The sequence below is a fragment of the Poecile atricapillus genome, chromosome 4 (assembly GCF_030490865.1).
Source record: "Poecile atricapillus isolate bPoeAtr1 chromosome 4, bPoeAtr1.hap1, whole genome shotgun sequence".
Taxonomy (NCBI): Eukaryota; Metazoa; Chordata; class Aves; order Passeriformes; family Paridae; genus Poecile; species Poecile atricapillus.
Genome location: NC_081252.1, coordinates 8,083,284 through 8,107,950, shown reverse-complemented (window position 1 = coordinate 8,107,950; position 24,667 = coordinate 8,083,284). Strand labels below are relative to the sequence as shown.

The 24,667-nt window shown below is 37.0% G+C and overlaps 1 protein-coding gene across 2 annotated transcripts in view; it reads right to left on the bottom strand.

Annotated features, from left to right (window-relative positions):
- Positions 1 to 776: 776 nt before the first annotated feature.
- The window catches only part of USP53 (ubiquitin specific peptidase 53), a 29,069-nt gene continuing 5,178 nt past the window's right edge, over positions 777 to 24,667 (bottom strand). For both annotated transcript variants that reach the window (XM_058837704.1, XM_058837705.1), the window contains exons 2-16: positions 22,320 to 23,007; positions 20,519 to 20,611; positions 18,493 to 18,627; positions 17,293 to 17,406; positions 17,124 to 17,206; positions 16,710 to 16,815; positions 16,147 to 16,293; positions 15,452 to 15,601; positions 14,812 to 14,983; positions 14,038 to 14,187; positions 13,275 to 13,418; positions 12,156 to 12,882; positions 10,128 to 10,201; positions 5,225 to 5,336; positions 777 to 4,441 (exon numbers count right to left, since the gene is read on the bottom strand). In XM_058837704.1, the coding sequence (XP_058693687.1) occupies positions 3,439 to 4,441; positions 5,225 to 5,336; positions 10,128 to 10,201; positions 12,156 to 12,882; positions 13,275 to 13,418; positions 14,038 to 14,187; positions 14,812 to 14,983; positions 15,452 to 15,601; positions 16,147 to 16,293; positions 16,710 to 16,815; positions 17,124 to 17,206; positions 17,293 to 17,406; positions 18,493 to 18,627; positions 20,519 to 20,611; positions 22,320 to 22,463 (3,354 nt within the window). In that variant the 5' untranslated portion in view covers positions 22,464 to 23,007 and the 3' untranslated portion in view covers positions 777 to 3,438. The remainder of the gene's footprint in view (positions 4,442 to 5,224; positions 5,337 to 10,127; positions 10,202 to 12,155; positions 12,883 to 13,274; positions 13,419 to 14,037; positions 14,188 to 14,811; positions 14,984 to 15,451; positions 15,602 to 16,146; positions 16,294 to 16,709; positions 16,816 to 17,123; positions 17,207 to 17,292; positions 17,407 to 18,492; positions 18,628 to 20,518; positions 20,612 to 22,319; positions 23,008 to 24,667) is intronic.

The window sequence follows — 24,667 nt, the reverse complement described above, 5'->3', positions numbered from 1 at the left end:
TTATCATCTTGGCTGCTGGTACCTGTAAGCTCAGATATCTTGACTCAAGGTGCACAGGAGCCCAGAACTGTCACTGCATTCTCACAACCACCAGAATGGGGGTTCCAGTTTTTCAAATGAGGCCATTAAAGAGACAAATACAATCATGGTAATTTTTTACCCCCACACTCACATGATATCACGAGTGAAATCCCCAGGGAACAACCTATCAGGAAAGGACTGGAATGTTGCTCCATTTCTTTTTTGGTAAGGAAGACAGGTGAGATTTAAAGCCTATTAAGGCTTAAAAAGTTGAATTGCAAGGTACCTTCCACTAATTTAGTTTTCTCCTTCAGCCAGATCTGAGGTTAAATGTTTTGTTTATCTCAGAAAACTTAAGAGCAAACAAAGTGCAGGCTTGTGCTGAACTGGGCTCCAGCTCTTCCCTATGTAGGTGGAGCTCCCAGGTACACAGACCCTGGCAAATTTTGTTTACCCCTAGTCAAGACAGTAAGGTAGCTCATGGATCTGTCAATCACTTGTCACCCAGTCTGTGGGATTATGGTATAGAAATGGCTTTATGCATTTCATAGCTATTTAACAAGTTTAATCTACTTAATAGCTTTATGAACAAATATTTCAGAAGATGAATTTTACCTTTCAGATAACCAAACCACCATCTCCACAAAAACTCAACCATCACAGGAGCAGCATTATCTGTCACTTTAAAAATGTAGTTCTGGAAAGTCAACTTTTTTTTTTTTTTTAAAACACGGAACACAGAAAGAACAGACAACAAGGATTTTAAATTTTTATCTTGATATTTTGAACAAGTAGAACTTTGCAAGTAAATAATTCTAAAGACTGAAAAATATATTAATTACAAGACTTGTTAATATCTTTACTGTTACAAAAATTGTCTAGTCTCTCATACAAATCTAAAGCTGGAGGGGGACATTTATAAAAAAATAAATAGGCACCCTAGGTAAGTTAAAACGAGTTATCACATATTAGTTAGCAAATATTACGTACATACATACATGGAGTGCAGAGTCAAATATAAAAACGAAGGTGCCTTGATTAGCTGTCTATTTAATCATGAAATACCTGGTAAACTGGGTCACAGAGGAAGCTGGAAGCTGGTAAGATTGTTCCAAGCTAAGCGAGGAGACTCAAGTACACAGAAGTTACTGCTTTAAGTTACTAAGTTGCTGACTTTAGAGAGGAGTTTACCAGTTGTGCTTACTGGGAGCAGAGTTCATTGGTATCAGTAAGAGGCATTCATATTGCTCGTGGTACAGAAGTATCAACATTGCTATGCATGTTTAAAAATAAGTGTTCTAACATCATTCACAGTTGTTGCTGTGCTATCCATACATAAAAATACTGTCATTTCAAATACAAGACGTTTTTTGTTTTTTTGAAAAACATTTTACAAATTATACATTATTTACAAATTCCAATCATCTTTGTTTTTACACAGATATTAGAGGACAGTTATACTTAACTGGCTATGTATATTATGTAGCATGGCTAGATGAACTAGAAAAGTTTAATTTACAGGTTCTGAAATCTCTCTTAAAAATATTACAATAGGAATCACCCAGGTTCTTACATTTTTAGTGTTCTTCTGTATTCAACTATTTTCTTACAAAAAGGATCATTGTTTAAGTTGCTGTTTACTAGCAGCCAAACAGAAACATGCATAGTATTTTCACTATAAATTCTAGGATTTTTTTTTTGCCCAAGTGCTACAATGAATTTTGATCAAGAAGGTAGAAAGAAGGTTAATCTGAAATACCTGGTTTGTTATGCATACATATAATATTCCAGTTCTACTGTAAGGTACGTTATTTAAAAGAAAAAAAAAAAACTGACCTTGCCACAGAATAGCCAAAACTACTGTTTAAATGTTTACCTCGGATAATTGTGCTAAACAATTGCCATCATTTGGTTGAAGCAGTAAAACACATGTACATAAGGTTATAAACATGAAAAAAAAAAGCCTTTCCGACTAACAGTGCAAATAAGAGTGTTTATTATGCATATTTAACCTTCTTGCATTGTTTTCATAATAAAAGGCATTGATGTTTAGGTGTAATCAGCAGCACCCCAAGTTAACACTCTAATGTGAATAATGGAAAAATTTTGCCTTCACTTTTTGGGTTGTGTCAGGCTTTGCCGATGCTGCTTCAGCACTCACTAGATGGTTCTATGCACTGACTTAACTAACCAAATAAAAGCCAAATAAATCTTCCTCCTTGTTACTGAGATAAGTCAGGTTAACAAAAGACAAGGTAAATTCCAGAGCTGCCAAAACTGGAGACAGAGTGACAGAGAAGAGAAAGAAAAACCTCTTCTTTCCGTGCTCCCTTAGCCACCAGTCTGGCTGCACATTCAAGCCTGATCTGCTAACGCAGACCATATCCATGAGTAGGACTGTTCCAAATGGGAAAACATGTTAGTAAAAAAAATAAATTAAAAAAAGAATCAAATATGTGATCCCCATGAACAAAAATGTCAAGCTGGAAAAAAAGGGGGAGTTTAATAAATAGCAGCATTGACTTTGCATGCAATAGTAGAATAAGTCAGAACTGAACATAAGTAGGAATTCTAAAATGTTGCACAATCTTTCATAGTTGCATAACTCTGCATTTAAAATTAGCATCCTATTCTGTTATACTGGTTTGTATCTTAGGAGGTTAAATTTAATAAAAGTATACAGCTTAAAGGGTGAATAAATTTGATGTGTTTAAAAATGTACACTAACAGAGCAGGGGTATTAATAGGAAAATATTACTGCAGATTTCTTCAATTCCCTTTGAAAGTCTCATTTAACATTTGCAAACCAAAATGGTTTTTAAAGAAATATTATTAAGGCTTTTCAAATAAAAAATAAATCCTCTGGGTAAACTTGCATTAAAGACACTTGAAGGCTTGTGAAAGCACAGACTCTGAGAGACATCAGTTGAAAAAACCATGTCACCTCCTGCTACCTCTGAGCACAAATACTGCTGTCTTGTGACTACAGGTACTGCCTTAGTTGTGGTAGCATGCTTATCCCTTTTGTTAGTCAAAGAACAGTGACCACAGTCTGAAGGAACCCTTCTTACACTGCAGCTAACCAGATCTTACAGAATTAGTAACATCCAGCTGATCCTGCTGCTGCAGGGGACCACAAGGAACACAAACCAGAGAAGACAAGCTGAGTAACAGAGGTAAGCATTAAGGCAACTAGAGTAACAAATCAATGAACCACAAGTTTAGCACCTCTTCTCCTCTGTTGGCCTCTATTTGCATATTTGTTTGAACAGTCACAACTTCCAAGCAAGTACAGTCAGCTGGGTACCTGGTTATCTCACACACACACACACACAGACACAGAGATTCGAGGTTGTGCCCCTTTACAGACTACATGAAATGCCAAAGTCAGATCCAGGTGCAGGTTTCTCCAGGAATCTATCGACTGCAGTGTATTCCTTCTGTATTTGCCTTGTACCTCGGTTCAGGGGTGGGATGCCTGGGCTCTAGAGTGGCAGGGTATGTGGCATTCAGATCTACTCCTGCTGCTGGAGGATGCTTCTCCTTGTGGAAGCTTCCACTCTCTGTGAAATACAGCTTGGGCCTCTGATGGTACTTCAGCCTGTAGGTGTCAGTCATGCAGCTGTCTACTGAGAAGTAAGTGGTTAGGGACACGCTGTCGTTCCCATCCGCGTAGCCAGGGCTGGGTCCCGTGTGACGAGGTCCTTTCTTCAGCATGTTCTCAGACACGGTCCAGAACTCATTAACTGATAAGCGAGGTGGAGAATCCGGTTTATGAACAAACACTTCGTTCCCTGGAAAGGGCTCTTTAAGCCTTTGTTCAGCTGGGACTGCACTTGCTTCTGATGCAGATTTTGAAGGTGCACCTGGTTGCCTTAATGGGCTATTTTGCAACGCTTCCGTTGATTTTACATCTGCTACCGAGTTATTCTCTGATCCTGCCAAAGTGCTCAGAGCATATTTCTTCGGAGGTAAGGGGGGAGGAATGTTCTGGTACACGGCTTCAGGCACCCAGAGGGGATCCACCCTCCGGAGCAGGTGCCCGGAGTGCTCACCGGGAGGGGCGGGCGGCACCGCCGGCCTTTCCGGCAGGTTCTGAGGCGGGCAGGGCAGCAGCCCCACCTTGGGACCCAGAGTGTGATGGGACACGCTTCTTGTGTGATGGGACTGCGGCTGGGCAGGGGGAGGAAGGTCACTGTGGATGGGCTTCCTGCCACAGGCATTGTCTGGGAAGGGGTGGGACACACTGTCCACACAATACACCGGCGCATTCAGCTTCTCAAACCTGTCCGCGTGAAGCCGCTCGGAAGAGTTGGGCTCGTTTGCCTTGCTCCTGCTGTCTGACTTCACAATCTCTTTGACAACTGGCTGGAGAGCTGATGATGGGAAAAATTTCCTGTTGGTCTCAGGTATTTCAGCTCTAAAAGACAAAACCATGCAGAATGTGAATATCCATAAAAACATGAAAAGGCTCAGATAACAGAGGTTTTATTTGAAGACAGCCTCGGTAAAACTGCTGAAATATTCTAACTGACAAGAGAATTAGGATCTGTTCAATAGGATACAGCCCCTGGAGGTCAAGTTAAATTACTCCAGAGTTTCTTTCATTTGAAATGTAAATGTGCCCCAAGAAGGTAAGATAAATTGCTTCAACATTCAGGACTATGTCAAATATGACCTCTGTTTTCTTCTAAACATCCATGTGACTCTGATACATCCATTGTTCAAATACTGGATGCTACTTCAAGTTGATACATTTGTATTTAGATTCTTAGTTTTTAGGAGATACTGAGCACTTAGAGTTCATATTAGAAACAATGAGATACAGCAGTACCTTCTGAACACAAATTAACTTTTTCCCCCCTTCCAGACAAGCTTTTCAAAGCTTTATGGGATGACTACACTGATCACAGATTGGTTAGTACTGCATGTTGCATATAATTCCAGTTAACAGTCCAAAATGTTAAATCCCTCTGTTTCTGGTAAGATGGTTTCAAAACATCTAAGCTATTTGGTGACATTGCTAGCATCAAAATTAAAGACAGAGAGAATTTCGACCCATCAATCATGCCAAATTCAAAAGGAATTGCCTGTCAAAAATATTCAGTGCCTTAACTCATCAATGCTTAATATCAATCATTTTAACATAACAGAAATCAGTATTTCTTAAACTATTACAGAGGAATATGCCAATCTTGGTTACCTCTTTACTGGAGGACTGGGCACCTGCAAATGTATTTCTGTTGGGAAACCAACATGAGGATGAGGTCTGTAGTTAACTTCAGAACTGATCTGGTCTTTTCTCAAATCTGGGGCTAGAAAACAAAATATTTCAAAATCAATAGATATACAACCCAATACCTTCTTTATAATTCCTCAGAGATTACAGAAACAAATAAAATGCAACAGGACAATCTCTTTCAAGATTTGAGATGAGTCAAAATAACCATTTTGAAGATAATCTGTCATGGAAGGTCAGGTCTTAGAATCTGGAGGAAACTTTCTGTGTTTTCTTGTTACCAGAAAATAGGTAATTATCACAATTTTGAAGTCCTGTAGACATGTTTTCAAGACCACCTTAATATTAATCTGGCTAAAAGCACATTTTCAAAAGATGTTTTTCTTAAAAGGGTGTTTACTCAAACATCCAACATCATTTAAATTACAGAATAAAAACTATGACTTCTAAAAATTCAATTTGTGTTACAATGATTAAATAGAATGAATACTGCAGAGATTGGGAGTGGTTTAGATTGTTCTGTTGTTTGTAGGTTTTAACAACTCAAACCCTAGAGCAGACTGTGAAGCTTATAGAGACACTGGGTAGACAAAGAGCTCTGTCACCCACGTGCCCCAAATACACAGCACTGAGTGCCTGGACCAGCACCACTGCACTCCCACTCCAGAAGTTCCTTTTATTCCCAGGCAAAGAATCATTCCCTGAAAATACACAAGTTCTGAGCAAGGCAGCTGAGTGAGCAGGAAATAAAGGAAGCATTGAAGTATTTGTGTCAACACCATACAGAATAAAACACTTGGAAAGTGACAAGCAGCAGTCTATTTGTTTAGAAATAGTCTTACTAATGCCATGATTAGCCCATTAATATCAGTCACCTGCTCTGAAGCCACTCACAAGAATGGCTACTTATTATTAATAATAATAATAATATTAATATAATGACTTATTTTGTCTATGTACAGACTAGACTTACAACTGCTACACCTAATTTCATTTGTTATTTCCCTCTAAGTTTAAAAATTTAAAGTCTTGGACCTTTAGACTCATGAACATATGAGCCAAAACCCCAAGAGCAGAGCAGAACTGAACAGGAAACTTTGGGTGTTGCTGTTTGGTGATACCCATTTTGAGGGTCAGTATCTGCCCTATCTTTAGGAGACTGAAGACATGAATTCTTTGACCAAGATCACAGGTAGTAGAGGCTAAAGCAGCACACAGCACAAGGGACAAAGCCCCCATATCCTCAAGGCTTTCCTGAAGTCTTGAGATAAAAAAAATAATAATAAAAAATGCCACAATAAACAATACCACAACTTTAGCAATAATATTAATGGGAAAATATCCTTACTGAATGAGCCCATGCAAGGGACAAATAATTAACCTGAGAGTTCAAAACCATTTGTGTGCCACAGAACTGCCTAACAGTGAGATAGCCAACACCGAGGTAACATTTCACACAGAAATATTTCATTCTGCTTCAGGCTGTGATGATTTTCACTGCAAGCCCAACTCCTGGGGGAGTCCACAGGCTCCCAGGGCAGTGCAGCAGGCGGCCGGGAGACGGCAGCAGAGCCCAGTGAGCGGCTCCCTTGGGCACATCCAGCAGCACCAGGTGCTTTGTGCCTGTGGAATTCCAGCCAACTTAAAAATAGATGTGTTATTTTCCCTTCTGCTGACAGGACAGCCATGCACGGTTAAAACCAGACGCTGGCTCGATTGGGAATTTTGGCTCTAAGTTCTCTGCAAACCTAAATACGGGACAAACAAGCCCCACATCCTTATCAATGGGTCATTAAGAGCTGAGCAATAAATGAAAGGTAATAAACCGGTCTGCTTTTAAGATGTACAGACATCTATTTGCACATCTGGGTAGTCAATCCAGATTTTCAAGAGATTAAAGTCCATTCTACAGGTAGGACAAAGCCCACAGGTAGGATGGGAAAGGTCTTGTCTAATATCTCTCCATTGTGCCAAAATCTGCCCAGCTTCTGTGGAGAAAAAAATCCCAAATGAAAATAAATACTAAACCCCTACAAAACCTCTAGCAAAAACTCAACTCCACATTAAATTCAACTTATGCTTTATGGGTTTCAGCTGCATGGTTCCTAGATTTTTATTTTTTTTTTTAATATTCCCTAAGTTGTCAATAAAAAAACCCCAAAAACAAAGCGTAATATTTATTATAATAAATATTGTGGCAAATTCCTCTCTGTTAGCCCAAACATTTTCTGTATTCAGTTGAAATTACAGGCAAATTTATTGGAAGTTTTGGAAATGTGGAGTAACAACCTCTGAGTCAAGGAAGTAAGCATGTTATAACTTGTTCAAAATGGAGTATTAGTGTTGAAATACAGTGACAAATCTTCTAAAAAAAAAAAAAAAAAGACATCCTTATATACTAAAAACTTTACTTTTGGAGCAACATTCAGTAGCAAGACCTTTCCTAAGTATCTTTATTTTATGACTTAAAGACACTCCAGTAAAGCATTTATTTGCTTCTCTTTCATGGTAAATAAACTAAGTAGCTACAAGCTTTAATTCTCTACTCATTTCTTTAAACTTGACATTTATGTACACTGACTGCACCATAAGGGTAAGAACTGGATTTCCTTAAGAGCAGTTGCATGTTTTAAATTATTACTATAAATATACAGTTTTCCTAAGCATATGAGCTGTCTTTTTCAGAGTTATGATTGGTTTGTGGGGTTTTCTGAAGTGAAATGTAAATAAAGGCAATTTGGATTCTTCTCCACACACTAAGCAGGACTTCAGAATGATTCTAGATTACAGTTTGACTTGTCTCATGCTATTGAACTGAACAATAGGAAAATAATTAAAAACCAATGGGAAAAGCATCAAAACTATCAATCTTGCTTTAACTTGCAGAACACAAGGTTGGAAATTCTGCCCTCACACTGCTCATATTTCAAGTCCTTTATACTCCAAAAAATTTTGCCTCCTCAGCTCATCAAGTTCAGACCTCATAAACACAAAGTGATTAACATAAATCATGGATACTACATCTGCTTGCTCAATATTTACATTTTCCTGCCAAAATCTGACCACACAATTTAAGGATTTGCCTTGTGGGACCTTTGCTTAAGTACTACAGTTATCCACTGCTTACTACCCGTGTAAGGAGCAGCTATTTGCTCTCCCAATTCACTGTGTGATTCAGTGTTTCTATCTTTATAATATTCTGACAATAAGTTTATTTTTATAAGTCAGGAGCAGAATTCTTCAAGTGTTCAACAGTAGCCTCATTCAGCTCCAGTAAAAAACAAGGAGCTGGTAAAGCACAGTTATACAAACGGTGAGCATAATTAGAAGCCCAACATTATTTCCATAAGAAGTTTTTCCACACATAAAAAGCCACTCAGACATATTTTTTTTGGAGTTGCCATGAGAGCCTAACAAAGATTTCTTACATTCCATTCCTCTCTCAGAAAGGACTGAGCATTTGTTTTTTAAAGTCCTATTTTCTGTGAGTCTGTCTAGTATTTACCTACCAATCCATGTCTCATTCTTAATATTCAGAGATGGAATAATACAACTAATTCAGAGGTGGAATAATACAAATAATTCAGAAAAGGTAATACAACTGATACCTGCAAATGACTGCTGTTGTCCTTGGCTAAAGCTGTCCTGACACCTTTTGGCAATCCAAAAAACCGAGTCCGAATAAATCTTTATCCCCATGCACATGTAAGATTACCAAATTCTTCAGATCTCTTTTTGGTTCATTGATCACTTCCATTAGAAGTATTATTTTCTAAAATGGAGCTAAATACATGCATTTTTTCATAAGAAGCTGTTTAAAATAATTAGTTACTGAATTAGAATAGCTGAATAGGTGGGATCCTATCATCAATTTCTTTATGGTATCTTCAAGGATCACAGGGAATCACTAAACTTTTTTAAAGAAAATGTAGGATGCATGTTGAAATCTTTAAGTATACTTAAGTGCTCTCCAGAGAGTGTGCATAACCCCCTAATTTTTCATGCCTAAAGGGTATTTTAAGTCTTTTTCACTGGTGTTTTTTCCCCTTTTTCCTATCCAGCTGTGTTTGATAAGAATGGTATAGTACAAAACTAAAGCAGAATAAATCTCAAAACCAGATCATTGCATTCTATGCTACTCATTTTTGTGTTTTTTGTTGTTTTTTTTTATTAATTTGGTTGAGTTTTTTGTTTGGTTTGGTTTGTTTGTTATGTGTTGTCAAAATAAGCAAACACCAAATTATTTCTCTTTCTGCACCAAAAAATGAATTAGAATAAGGACAGAAAAGGTAGAAGTGCTATAGCAACACTCCCACCTCCACTTTAAGTCCTAGGAGAAACTCTACTATATGTTATTTGAAAAGAAGTATGATATCTATAAAAATCAAATGTTTCCTGAGGAAGTGGCCTAATATTTATTGCCCCTCTTTGTACAAGCACCCTCCCATTGTTTCAGCAACAGCAGATAATGATTTTGGCTGGCCTCAGGCTGACCTGTAATATTTATATGCCAAGGCATTTATCAACTTTATAAAACCCCAGCAGACATATTAGTATGTAAAAGGAAGGAGACTTCCTTATTACAAGTGTTTCTTCCTGATACTGCTTCATATCTAGGAGGAAAACAAATGGTGCCACAGTCCACCCAGCCATTAAAAACAAAACAAAACCAAAAAAGAGTCTTGCTTACTCTTCACCAAGCAATCTCTTACAAAAGGTTGTGGGGAAACCACAGGGAGTGAACCAAATTACCATATCATCTCTGTTAGGGTTTTTTGGGTTTTGGGGCTGGAGGGGGGAAGAGAAATTTTGGTATATATATATCTACTATAGTTTTTGAAAACTTAATTTTTATACTGGTTCTTACCATGGAAGTTTCTGTTCTGCTGGGGTACTGAATGTACCACACTGTCAGCTTTTTTGGTTGGCAAGTTCTGTTCACTGTAAAAGAAGCATAAATGTGATTACAGCAATGAAACTGTTGACAGACACCACTGGACAGCTAATCCAATTTATTTGTAGTTATCAATATCTTAAGTAAGTGTAAACCGTTAATCAACATTCCATCTTGTTCATTTTCTTAATTTGATAATATGCTATTCATTAATTCTTTGTTCTGATAACAAATATTATTCTAAGTTGTGATTGCCCCTTGGTATCTCATTCATAGGGATTTTCATTTAATTTTTTTCCCTCAAACTGGAATAAAACTGGAAGATCACAGCTTTTGATTGAAGATCACAACCCAAAAGGAGAGAAAAAAAAATTAATAGAGAATTTACTAAATCTTGCTGGTTTAGATAAGCAGAAAACATGCACTGCTAATCCAGATAGGGAGCTGACAAACACCCTGCCAATTTCTACCTTCTACAAGAGTAAGGCAGGGAAGAAGATACACGGGGGCAGAGGTTATATTTTAAAAAAAAACCAAACTAACCCTGTTATTGAAAGGACAGGAAAACAAGAAAAATACTGAAAGAAACATGAAGAATGGAGTTAAAAACAAAACAGTAATTTTTTCCACTTTCTAAAAGAACTTTCAAGTAATTAATTTGTATTTTTGGGGATTTATGAGACAGTCTGAAAGGCTAGCAGGGAACTAGTAGGTATTGCAAGCCAACTGAAATTACCAGTCATTTAAAGCACTTCTGCAAGTCCCAGGAAGTCAGCTGTATTTTGATAAAATATATTAATTTGACAAATGTTGAAACAACAGTGTAAGCAGCTTCTTAATGAACTACACTCTTTGAAATTTATCATGTTCTCCCTTACAAAATGACACATTTGGGTGCCCCATTGCCTCTTGGGTATACTTAAAAACGAGACTGTTTCAACTGTGCAAAATCACTGTATGAGGCAACCATCAAACACTGAAAATACAGCCAGGAATTGGAGTAGCTTTATATGTGATTATGTCATTAACCAATAAAAGCCCATCAGGTTTTTGCATAGTGGGATTTTGTACAGTTTGGTGGAGGGAAAGAGTGGGACAAAGGGCAGAAAGGTCAAAGCCCTTTCATATCCTGGTATTTGCCATCGTTTTTCCTGTGAAATAAGTTGCCACGAAAATATATGTCTGAAAATTTGCTTGGATCTAGCAAATTAGATCTGTCAAAGAGACTAGGCTTGGGTTCCCAGCTGTGCTCTTCCATTTTATGGATACAGACAAGATCTGAAAGAAGAATGAATGGGTTTTAGAAGGATCTGCATTCCACAAACAGTTTGAGATACACAAGACTGAAAACTGCATGTGGAAGGATTATAACTTTCTGTTCCACAGCATCACATAAATTTAAGTTGGAATGGACCTCTTCAGATCATCAAGTCCAACCAGTTTTAATAATTTTACACTTTTCAGCTAAGATTTATTTCAAAAAGGTCAATCAATTACCAAGTGATCAATATGTATCTGAAATATCTAGGAAACTGAATTTCTGCACCGTGATTGGTAACAGAATCCAAGATTCACCAGCTTCCATTCCCATCTCCTTGTGAGGGCCTGTACCAATGTTACAGCTGTGATTAATATGGACATTGTATTATTCCATTACAGATGGAAACTTACACACAGTCTAAAAAACTTCTAAGTAAAGAAGTGTATCAATTACTACAAATGAACACACCCTGCCCCTCAGCAGGGCTCAGCAGGTCTGGCTCAGTGCCTGGATAACTGGCTCAGTGCCTCCCAAAGAGAACCAGAGTGAAGGTAAATTGAACATTTAATTGCCCACACCCTTATTTCAAGGTACACTTTAGCTTTCCACATACCTGACTTCAAGCAAGTTTCAAAGCATGTTTTCCTGGGTGGTGTTGGTTTTGAAGAACACATAAAGGTTAGAACAGGTTATTTTTCCATAAAAACAACCTATGCAAGCTCTAAGAGCACTAGCATTACCTGCAGGAAGAACTTTCCTTCACATTCTTGGCATCTGTTGTATTGATTCCTTCAATAACAGGGGAGTCTGGATTTGCAGATCCGTTGCTGATATGGTCACTGCTTTCATACCCAGATTCTGTCCTCTGAATTTGCCAGTTTTCACCATGGATTTTTCTCTCTGTAAATCCTTTGCTTTTTTCAGCATTCCCTTTTCCCTCAGAATCCAGTGAACTTCGACTTCCTGTATCCTGTTTTGTCTCATCTTCATATATAGTCATTAAACCCTTCTGTATTTGGTTCTCCTTTGGCCAGTGGTTAAAGCTCCGCTCCTTTTCATGCTTAGATTTACTGCTCAGGTTTACTTTGTGCTTTGGGCTGTGCTGTTTTTTCTCAGTCTCACTGAAAATGCTGTCTACATTCAATGTTTCTCGCATTGGTTTCCAGCCTTTACTCCTGCTCCTGATACTTCCTTTGTCCCTGGAATCTTGACTGGTGTCCGTATCATAGCCAGTGACGCCATCGGTCCGTGTCCTTGTCACTGGTTTCTCCCCAGCAGGAAAAGGTTCTGTTTTGTTTGATCCAAGCACATGTGCAGAAAGCTTTGCCTGGTGAGATGCTTGGTTGTCGTGCTTGTAGGGGCCCCTTCCCTGGCTGCCGTAGATCCGTTGATCCGCGCAGTGCCTCAGTCCGTTTCCAACCGGAGGAGACCCTGACTTAGCACTGGAACGGTCTTCCCCAATCAAGTCTTACAAGAACAAAAAGGAAAGAAAAAAAAGTTCCATTACAGTTCTCGTTAATATTTCATAGAATTATTTGTGTTGGAATGGACTTGAACAATCATCAAAGTTTCAGCTGCCCTGCCACGGGCAGGGACACCTTCCACCAGCCCAGGTTGCTCAGAGCCCCATCCAACCTGGCCTTGAACACTTCCAGGGTGGAAGCAGTCATTGAACTGATACTGTTTAACAGTTCTTACAGTATCTCTACAAATCCAGCATGTATTTCAGAATACTGCAAACTGGGAAAGCCTAATCTTACAGTGTGGTCTCTTGAAAGGAGAAAAAAATCTGCACAAGCAGCACTGATGCAAAAAGTTATTTAATCCATTGGCTCTCTGGTTATATTTTTAAAACGTACCTCTTTGTCTCCCAGACTCTTTCCTTGGTCCTCTGTCTGCGTCTTTCCGTAAAGATGTGAAGCTTTTCATGTCAGCAGCTTTCTGGGCACACTCTCTGGATAAGTCCTTCAGCCTGTCCTTGTGTTCGCCGTATCCCAACTTGGCTGCAAAAAATACTTCTTGTCAAACATCATTACTCCAAAGTCGTTCATCACCAGAACACACAAACATACTTATGGACAGTAAGATTTAGTTTTTACTCTTAGGACTATTTAAACTGACTAATGAATTATTTAACACAGATTAACAACTTGAGATTTCTTTCCAACCATAAGATCAAGTCCATTAACACGCAGGACTACAAATAATGGTGATATTTGCTGGGGAAAAGTGTTCCTCAAGTAGCCAGTGACCCACAGAGCCACACCTCAGCCTCAAGTCACTAATGTGCCTTTTAATCAGCAACATCACTGGAAAGCTTGATAGTGTTTGAGAAATAGAACAAGGCCTCAAGAACCACTTTAGTTAAAGAATAACAAGAGTAATAAATATTCTGCATTTACAGCTCTCTCTGGAAAAGTTAACATTTCATGGCAGATACTCAGATATTACTTAAACATCGAATAAATCTTTGAATAACAACTGAGTCAGTGATGGAATTCTTCCCTTAGAAATAATTCTAGTCCTGAGGTTAGAACCCACCTGAAACGCTATCAACTGGAATATTTCATAGTAAGACATATCTGGTCTGTTTTTTTGGGGGTGCAAGTAGGGAATACGTACCTGGACCTCTGCCACCACTCGCTTGAATATGGCTTCTACTGAATGCTGGATTATCTGGCTGAAGTTTTTTATTACTCCTTTGATTAGTGGAATCTACAATTCCATTCTCTTTCACATGGTCTGATTTAGCAGCAGAATGCTTTTCAAATCCTGTAAAACAACATATTCACCTTCAGAAATTGAAAACTTCGAAATTTTAATTTCCAGTATCTAAATTAATTTAAAAAAAAAAAAAAGTGCAAGCTTTTTAATTGTGGATTAAAAAACCAGAAGAGAAACATCACCAAAACCCACACTGCATTCCAATAGATTAGGCAATAAGGTTCTGAAATATTTTATATACTGCCATATTTATAGTTGTAGCCTGCAGTGAAACGGGGTACTCAATTCTTTGCTCCCTGAAGTAATCTATGTTCTGCTGCTACACATGATGTGAAGAATAGCATGTCAAATTCAATTTGCCTTTTATTTAAGTTCCTTGTAAGTTATGCTTACCATTAAATTAAAAAGGCCAGCCTGAGACAGCAGTACAAATTACAGAACCAAAAAGATTGGATACTTTTTCCCATTACCCATTAGTCTCAATTTGTATCCCCTTATTAACAGGTACAATGAGTACACACACTAATCTCTTTTCTTTTGAGACTCTTTGGATAATGATTAACAAAAGTATTTCAGAAAAAGAGGCCAATCCATTTTTTCTCCTTCATAATCCCCATTTCAGAAATAGAGCTGATACTGTTATTAAAAAAAAAATAAGATATATCTAATTACCCAGGTCTTCCCCATTTCCTCCTGCTGCCTTGCACTGAGACCAGTGAATAATCTGCTTTGGTGCATCTTCTGGAGACACAGCTGTGCCATCTGGGTTAGCATAAAATAGCAGCAATGGCTGGAAGTGACACCGAATGCACCGGGACACCACATCTTTCCATTTCGTTCCAATCTAAGAAAAAAACAGCAAAACAAAACCCCAAAATGTCATCAATAGTGCTGAACCCAAATATGGAAAGAGTAATTCATTAAGCAAGAGTCTAATTCCAAATGTACATGAAGAGACAACATTTTAGCACTGTGGTTTACATAAATTGTAACCAAAAGATAGAACGAGTATTATATGGGCTAAAGCATCAGAACATCATCCTTATGGATACAGCTGACAGTATCCTCTTTTTCATTAAAAGAAGTAAAAATTCAACAACAGACAAGTGCGCAAACATTCTGAAACATTCACCACTTGTAAGGCACAACCACGAAGCAGTGAAATCAATTCTAGCCATTTAAAAAAATTACTTACACCGAATGTTTGTTAAAATAAAATAGTTGTTTGACTTTCTTCAACACTGGTGTCAGAAGAACCCTCTCCAGAAAAGAAAAGATCCAAAAATTTGGTAGGAGTAAAGCCAATATTTACCTCTTTCACATTAGCATCATCAAACAGCACCCATTTGCAGCTCTTGGTGTGAAAGGCAAAGGCACAGTAATGTCGGCTCGTGTAGCAAATCATTCCCACAAGAAAAAGCTCACTGTTTTTGGCATTTTCATCTGTAACCCTATAAAACAGCTGTAAAAATGATTACGTATTTTAAAACACGTGTAAAACACAGCCTCAATTTCCTGACCTACTGCTGGCATTACACCAATAAACTGGTATTTAATATCCTGTTGCATTATACAATTTTTCCTGAGTGTAAATACTGATTTTTGCACTACTACATCCATTTTAACTTTTTCAGTTTTGTTTTTTTTTTATATTTGAAAGAATAAAGTATTAATGCTCTGGAATAATTTCACAAATTTCAAACTGAAAATTATGTACATAGGTTTTCAACTTGGAAATCTCCCAGATTAATTATGGTACTTAGGAACAAAACACTTCCAACAGGACTTTTTCCTCTCACAGAAACTACATCAAGTAGCACATTATAAAGAACCATAAAAGTAGACATAAACTTTATATAAATATATAAACTTCATGTAAAGGTAAGTCGTGCTTATAAATAACACACATTAATATTTCTATTTTTTTATATATTCAGATACAAAGAATAAAATAGAAAGTAAAATTAAATTCTAGAAAAAGCAAAGAGTAAGTTTTAGGTCAGATACCCCTGGAAGATAAAGTTGTGTTGCCAGATTCCGCATAACCTCTTCTGTCAGATCGGAGTGTTCTGAATCCCAGACTAAACCGATGGTGACAATCTCAGGACAATTCATAAGAACACGACGAATTTTTATTTTTTGACCACAATTGCTCTAGAAAAAAGGAAGCAAAAACCATAAAGGGAAGGAAAAGTGTTTAAAAACTGGAAATCCAAAGGTGAGTCACAACACAAGAAAAAACAACAGTTCAAAAAAACAACTCCGCAACGTCTTTAATTCCAAAATTTAGTCATGGTGTTGGTTTCTAACAATTTAAGGATAACATTCTTCACCATAAAAACACTTTGATGAAGACAACAGCCTAACTTCTATACCCAATCACCACCTTAAACCAGAAATCTCTGACTGTAACCATTAAACATAAGTGTAAGAGCTTTGTTTGCCTTGACTCTTCTGATCAGCAACACAACACACAACCCTTCTTTTATAAGAATACTTCTAGTCTGATTTAAAATCCTAAAAAGTTCTCCCTTGGATCCCGAAGTAATGCAACATTTTTGTTTACTTACAGGACACTTTCTGTAGTCATCAGCAGTATTTGCTGCCTGCAGCAATTCTGCAAACATTTCTGGCTTGAGACGTTCATGCCTCTCCATCATTTTTTCTACTTCATTACTGCAAAAATAAATTACATAACTATGGATCTCCCTTCTAAAGAGTAAAAGATTTCAATTAACTGTATTCTATAACTAAAAAGAAAATACACAGTGGTAAAACAGTAGCAATACAAATTTTTTGTCAAGCCTTGCCTACATCTTGCTTTTGAAATCCAAATGCTGCTTTTTAACAGTAGCTCAAAAACAGGTTGCAACAAAAAAATATACATTAATTTTTTAACCCTTAAAAGCCCTCCTCTGGGCATGCTTTGCATATGACTAGAAGGGTGTATCTAAAAAAAGAGTAACAAGAATAAAAGCTCTTACCACAGGGCTGTGGTGGAAATGTAACGCACAAATTCCGTAAAAGGCAACGGATCTGATGATGCTCCACAACTGCGACACACACACTACAAAAATAAAAATACTTTTGTTTTTATTTATTCAGGAAAGAGGAAACAAGGTATTTGTTAAACCAGTCAAATTAAGGTCTGACCTGCTCATACAGTGTCATAGCAAACTTCTGGTGAGAAATACAGGATTTGGAAGTGCACATATCTGTTTCGCTGTTTGGCACTAAGTGGAAATGAATCCTCTCAAGGATATTTTCCTAAAAAGAAATAATATCAATGTAAACTGAACTGATGAAGTCAGAACACATTAAGAACATTATAATTTAGTACTCCAACTATGCCCCTTGACTCCAAAATACTATGGCTGCAGTGAGTTTGTCCCCTGAATCAGCAAGGCCATTTTTCCCTTTTGACAAAACTATCAGAGGTAATGGGAAGAAGTGAATCTATTCAGGTGGATCAGACAGATGATTAGTTCAGGAGTCCAAATGTATTTTGAACAGATGGAGCAGTAATAAGAGTCTCCCTATCAAGACAACAAGATTTCAAACAGCCTCTTTCAGGAGTTCTGCACTGGATTTTCCTACGTATCTGAAGAAACATCTAGCAGGTGGAAGTTAATTTGGACTCTCAAAGGATGTCCAAAGCTGAAAGTAACTGAAGCAGCAACCATATTTCCTGCCCCTCAAATCTGTGTTTGAAGGTTAATTCTGCAGGTGTTTTACGGTGAACATTTTCATTGTCTAACACAGGACCTCTTAGGAAGGATTGTCTAACAATCAGGACCTCTTCACCAGAGTTCTGTGATATCTGGAGTCACCTTTACAGGCTTCAGCAGTGGCTTGTGTTTTTCAGTAAGACACTTGACTGAAGCAGAAAGTAACTACAGCAAGATCTTCAACTATTTGCTCACTCTTGGGTGAGAAAATGGAAATCTCTTCTGCAGCAGAATTTGGCAGTGAGCTGGTCAGTTGTAACACACTGTGTTTCAATAGCTGGTGGCTCAACATTCCAAGGAATAGATAATATATTCAAATCCATAGGCGCTTCTCCTGAGAAGGTACCCTTTCTCTACATCAAAATATTTCTAGGAGTGACTTAGAACTCATCATCCTCACCAACCTCCTGCTCTACCTGAGCTACAGAGCTAAGGGAGTAAAGTATGGAACAAGTGCAAGAGTACTCCAAACCCCTTATCTGACACTTACTCCATGTCTCTGTTGCCCTAAACTGGCATAAAGAAGCTCAGCAGGATTATGTCATTTGAATCCTACCCATGACCCTGGAGCTACCAAAACCTCTAAACTAACATAATTTTACTCAACTCTCATAAAAACACTTACAAAGCATTCTGCTGCATCATCCATGAATCCCAGCTGGAAACGCTGCTCATCCTTGAAGCTTTCCGCGAGGGCGTGTCTCATGTTATCTGACGGCAGGGCTTTTTCTCGGCTGTGTTGGAACTGTGAAAAGATTGCCTAGGAAGAAATACAATGATTACTTAGCTTCATCAGCTTGGCTAGACACCGTGGTTCTACCGTGGTTCTACACAAATACATGGTTTCTTGCATAAATATGTGAAATATTTATATTTATAATGTTTATAGACCCACGTCACTTCCAAAATTACTGTTTTCTCTTCCAGTTACTGTGTTTGTATTCTGCTACTGATTCCTCTACAAGAAGTTATGGTACCAAACTAAACACTGAACCTGTAGAACAACAACATAAAAAATACAAAACTAACAGTGATTGACTTGAGCTCCCTGAGGCAACACAAGCCCTGTTCTGTAATTATACAGCTTTTTTAATCTGGCCCCTGGAACAGCAGTTCATCCATATGTATCTTATGTCTACAGATAGTGTGTATTTCTTAGGGCATAATGTAATACCACTCATGATTCACTAAATAATGTAATATTTACTGCTTAGGAGGGCAGTATATCTTTATTAAAATTATGGATATGCAAAACCTCCCATCAATTAGATAGAATGCCAATAATCCTTGCTATGAAATTAGCTCAGTGCTGAACCAGCACACAGAATACAAGAGAAAAGGTCAATATCCTCAGTTCTGGAACATGATAATAAATTGCACTTGGTTTTTAATTCATTTCCCAGAAGAGACAGTTGGCTGCTACTTTTCTTTTTGGCAGAGATAGCCCTCCAAGTGAGCTCATCATTTAGCAAGTAAAGGAGGTTGATTCTGAAAGAACTGAAAGTTAAAAGCTATTAAATGAATTACAGATTTGCAGATATTTAAAGGTGTATTCCCCCGTCAAGAATTCTAAGCCAAGCTTTATGGAGAACTGAAGAGACTAAAGACAAAGCAAGTCAGGAGAAGTCATGTAAAATATAAATAAGGGTATGCATTCTTTACATAGGTTTCCTATGATTAAAATCTGTTGGCTAGAAGGCAAAGACAAAACAGAGAAGCAAAGTTTCACTGCTAACGAAAAGTGTTGCTTTAACCATGATCCAGTCCAGGGTGTCTCTCGAGTATTTAATCTTCCCTCTCAAAACAAAAAGCAGGGACTACTGACAAAAATTACAGACACTGTACCCATGTAAACATTCAAAATGAAGTTTTTAACAGATCTGTTTTGAAAACATTTGTCACTTCCCATTTTGGCTGCTAGGTCATATATTTGGTATGCAACATAGTTTTATATGTCCAGCTAAAAAAACCCCAAACATCCAGTAGAGATAAGCAGGTGTGCAGATAGGTATGCTCAGTTTAGTGGGCTGCATAGTCCAAGTCCCAGAATTTATTGCCTATGCTTTTAGTTTATAGGAGAGGCTGACAGAGATAAATTATCCTTCACTGTTAAACAGGTAAGAAGTGTTAAAATAGCCCAAGACCACAAAAAAAAACCCAACCAAAAATTCCACCCAAGTCACAAACAAGCTACTGTTTATCCTCATGCAGTGTATATATTGCATGGGAATTCAAATGAACAAAATTCTGAATGCAGAACAAACAGAATTACTCAACCAGTATCTTAAAGAGCCAAGAAAGCAAAACCAGTAGTGTGCAGAACAGCTGGGGACAGATATTTCCAAACAAATTAACTTCTCTTTTTTGAGGTCAGTACATAGGCCATGAAGTTAAATATCACAACTACACTGTTAAAAAAATAACTTATCCCATTCTAACCAACCTCAGAACCCTGCAAAATATCTTCTTGAAATACAAAAAAAATATTTCTCTTACAAACATCTGTTAAAAATGTCCTTAAAACTAAATTGCTTCTTTACACAAGAATTACTTGGTCATATTCAGAGATAGGTATGATACAGACAAATTTTGAAACTATTTATTTTTCACTTATTTTGAAATATGTTTTCTTTCCAGATTTTTTTATCTACCTTTAAAGCACAAAATATGCAGGCATCTCCTTGACACACGTGTCCAGTTAAACCTCTTAAACTTCGTCTAAATATGTCAAGTTGCCATAATACCTGTAAAAACAAAGAGAAAATAAGTAATCAGTTGTGAAGACTCTCAGTTTAACACAATTTACAGAAGATTTTATTTATTTCTTTTATTTCACATAACATACAACTCAAGTACCAATATTGCTGCAGGAAATGTGGGGGGTTTTCCATTAGTTTGGTAAATTACAGAGATAGAAATGAAAGTTTCACATTCAGGACTTAAAATTTAGATCTGTCTTTGAAACTTTTTGAAACAATGTATTTTGGAGAAAGAGCTGAAATACTCTCAAGGAAACAAGCAGCAATCTAAACTTTGTACAGATATTGTAGCAGATTTCTTAAAGCTCCCTATAAGAGTTTAGTCCTATATTATATCCTTATGGTCTCTTATCAAAATGATTGCTGCAGTACATTTGTTTTTCCACAGATCAAAATAATCCTGGTGCTTACACAGATATGTTTCTACCTCTTATTTGTGTAAATACCCTACAAAAAGGTAATAGCTTGGCTACACCACAGAGCTCAATATCTAATGTCTTGGGTATACATGAAGTGAAGCAGTTCAGAAAGTTGTCCATTAAAAAAAATAAAAATAAAACCCCTAAAAATGAGTCGTCCAGAGGCACAGTAAGACAACAGCTGCAAATCCAGGGAGAAAAATATATCCTATCTATAAATATAAAAGCTAAAATGAAATAGGATGCACTGGAGACTGCAAGTCCAAAGTTCAGGTCTGAAGTGTGAGCAGCGGTTAAAAGAAAAGAAAGGAACACATTCCTCCTTGTAAAAGGGCAGTCACCAACCATCTGCCACTGTTTGATAAACAGCACTGGGTTGTGAAGTTGTAGGATTGTCTGAAACTAGAACTAAAAATTACTCATTTTAGGGCATCTAAGTGAAAATAGCAGAATTGCAGGAGAATATAGGTCATGCTGCTCCCATTGGATACAAAACAGCAAATGCTCTACTGAAACTACAGTATAATTTTATTTTAAACACATATAAATACCATACACACCACATAGCTGTACCTCTCATATCTCCTAGGTTTAAATCCACACCAGTTTTAAGTCTTCCAACTTTCAGATAGTCTATGCATCTATTAAACCCACTGCCAGTTTGACAAATAATTCTGTACAATTTAAAAATTAAATTAAATTCAGATCCAAAATCTGAGCATTACAAGCAGTATCTTGTTATAAAGAGAACTCCAAGTCGTATTTCTTTGCTACCAAGTGTATCTCCTACTCTAATTCCCCAAGTCTTTCCTAAGATTAGAATCAAAGCTCTCATTATATGTGCATATTCTGATATTCCCCAGTATCACTGGCTCGTGTACTAATTCTGAGAACATGAGATTTTAACAAAAATAATGTCCTAGCCAATACAAGTAGTAATGGTTGCCCCATATGAAAAAGTGCTGTGTAAATTTTGGAAGTAAATTTTGCTACGTTTGACATGAACATTAGTTTTAAAATTCAAGCAGAAAGTTTTAAAGTTTTAACTCCTATGTTTTCAGATACAAAAGGAAAGTTTTTCAGACATTCTTGACACATGCAAATAAAATTTTGTGCAAAATAAAGTATTAATACTCTCAATTCTTCAAAGTTAAATGCTGAATAAGATTAGCCTCATACAGTGTCTTAGTCCTACAATTGCCATTTTTGTTTCCCACACATACACTTGGGAAAGTCTATTCAAAAAATGTTCAATAGATGAAGTTTTTTCTTACCTGAACAGCACTATTAAGAAAGCAGCTGTTTTGTCCAGGTTCATTTAATAAGCCTTTAGTAGGGGCCAGGGACAGGATACTTCCAGGCTGATAAACTTTTCCAAGGTTACCCCCAGGTTTTCTTAGGAATTTCACCCATGCCATTATTTTTTAGAGTTTATAATCACGATGTTCACGCTTAAATATTTAAGGATATGACAGGTGCAAGGCAAAGAAGGTGGTTCTACCATAAAGTCATGGCATTCCATTCAACTCTGTGCAGTAGTAACCATCCATGGGCTTAAGTCCATTTTCCATAAGCAGCTGTGAGCCATCCTTCAGGATCAGTCCCCCAGTAAAAAATACAGATGAAGAAAGTTTTTAACCCTCAGGCTTAAAAAAATAAATAAATAAAGGTGTCCAGTTAAGGTTAAAACATGTTAAAAGTCATTAGAATAAAAGTTCTTGTTAAGCAAGTTGAACAGTAACTGACTTCTTCCAGGGATATCAATAAAGTATTACTATAAATCATTAGTTGTTTTATATTGAAAGTTTATATGTATATATCACAGAACTGGAATGTTCTTGTCAGGTGTTATTCTCCAGTTCTCTCATTTTCTTCCATCTTCTTTTTACTTCTAACTGTAAGCCCTGACATATATTCAAGTTTAGAAGACTCCATGTTTATTTCATGCTCTTTCCAATGAACCTGAAATAAGAAAAAAACAGAAATTATTAAAAAAAACCAAAAAAAACCCCGACAAAAAACCTAAATGTTAAAGAGCTTTAAAATTAGGAAGGAGATCATGGCTAAAGCAACCTCTAAATTGAAAGGCAAGATGAAATAGCCAGGAAAGAGAAGAAATCACCAACTAAAAATTGTTTTTAAGGCATAAAAATGAAGTTATTTTATCTAGCATAATTTATTATCTTCTAATTTCTTTCACATCTCTGAAGATCAAAAAAATTGCTGTAAAGGTTCTCCTAATAACCAGCAACAGCTTATAAAAAGATAATACACGAGTTAGTCAATCTTTGAATCTTCAAGCTAACAAAAACATTACCAAGAAATAAATCTTTTTATTCAACACTCAAAAAACTAAGCTGGTTTTGATTTCAATTTTACGGACAGATTGTCAGCTAGTACTCAGCTTTCAGAAGTTTGTACTGCCTACTAAACACTACATAAATGTGTCATTAACCTGGCTGCATTCTCAAAGCAACCAGAACAACAGTGCTAACAGCAATGCAAGACCATTCTGGTTGCTGCCTCAGTAACCAATTCCAAGATTTTCAAATTCCAGCAAAAACTGGTTGCTTCTCCAATTCTTGAAGGAGCATTTTGAAGGTTAAATGAGTCCATTTCCAGAACAACCCCACAACCACATGTAAAGCCCAAGCCGTGATCCTCTCACAACAATGGATTATTCTGTTGGTTTGGCATTAGTACATCCCCCACACAAACATTTGAAGGAACAGCTCAGAACAGAATAAATTTAAATAAACCAACACAACTGGGATTGCATATTTGGGAAAGAAAGGAGGGGAAAAAAAATAATGGTGACATTTCAAAACCTGTGGCTTCTCACTACAGCTTTTTCCACTGTAAACTTACCAAAATTAATGAGGAGCATTAAAAAACAAAAATGAAATGTGTAGTTGGAATACTGTATAAACTGTAGGAGAACTTTGCTCAGCTGAGAACAAGCAACACCACATTCACACAAAACTATTCTACAGCTCTCTAATAACGTACAGCTCGGATATGTGGCTTTCAAAAATACCCGCAGGATGTCTTGCAACCCTAAAACTATTCCCCTTTATTTAAGAGAAACATTGGTATTTGCTTGTATTTAAAAATAAAATCAATAAATGGAACCTAACCAAAAATCTCTTTTGCCCCATGAATAATCGGATGAGTTCTGTTTGTTTACTGATGTTACTGTATCTCACCCGTAAGTAATTTGATTTAATAATACTGGAGATAGTAAGTGTGATTTGTGGCAGCGCTGAGCGAGGAGTCTGAAATCAAGCTGGAAACTGACCTTGACAGAACATCATGTAACAATTTTGTTTTCTTTATGTTCACTTCAGTTAACTCAGAAAGAGGATAGGAAAAGAAAATGTAGCTGGAAATGTGTATCAGCTTCAGATCTTCTCAGAAATACACACTCTGTTTTGGAAACAAGAGTTTTCTGGAACAATTTAGGATAATGACGAAGAGCATTCATTTACTAAGAACTTACAGGAAGTAATTTTCTCTTGCATTTCAGGAATGCCCTGCAACTAACACTGCACGCACCAAGCACTGAGCTGTTGGGCTGGCTCTTAGTTAAAGTTATAATGATTCCCCATTGCATTAAAATGCT